At 74.0% G+C, this 404-nt stretch overlaps 1 protein-coding gene across 1 annotated transcript in view; it reads left to right on the forward strand.

Moving 5' to 3' along the window:
• The window catches only part of Fut4 (fucosyltransferase 4), a 6,775-nt gene continuing 6,371 nt past the window's right edge, over positions 1 to 404 (forward strand). The window contains exon 1 of the mRNA XM_029558683.1: positions 1 to 374. Coding sequence (XP_029414543.1) covers positions 1 to 374 — 374 coding nt within the window. The remainder of the gene's footprint in view (positions 375 to 404) is intronic.

Genomic DNA, 404 nt, shown 5'->3' on the forward strand with positions numbered 1-404 from the left:
ATGCGAACTCAGCTTCCCGAATGCACTGCACAGCTGGCCGGTTTTAGCAGGCCACGCGGTCCAGCCGGACTCCAGCTGTCCATAGCGCTGGCTTCCTCTCCCCCCTCCCTCGCCAAGTCGCTGGCCAGACGCAGAACCGTGCTGAAGGCGAAAAGCGGATCCCCGGGATTCGCGGGGACCCGGCCCAGCCCGAGCTCCTGCCGCCGGGGCGGTGGCTTCCGGGGGGTCCCGGGTCCCTGTTCTGCAAGGGTCGGGCTCGCGCCGCCGTCTGCGCAGGCACCCCTGACCGCAGGGAACGAGGACTCGCGTGGAGAGGCCCGGAGGCGCCAGGGGGCGCGCAGCGGAGGAGCCCCGGAGCGCGGACGGGGGCGGAGGCCGGCGGGGCCGGGCGGCACAGGGCGGCG

This window comes from Nannospalax galili, unplaced genomic scaffold, assembly GCF_000622305.1.
Source record: "Nannospalax galili isolate Female #2095 unplaced genomic scaffold, S.galili_v1.0 scaffold469, whole genome shotgun sequence".
Lineage (NCBI taxonomy): Eukaryota > Metazoa > Chordata > Mammalia > Rodentia > Spalacidae > Nannospalax > Nannospalax galili.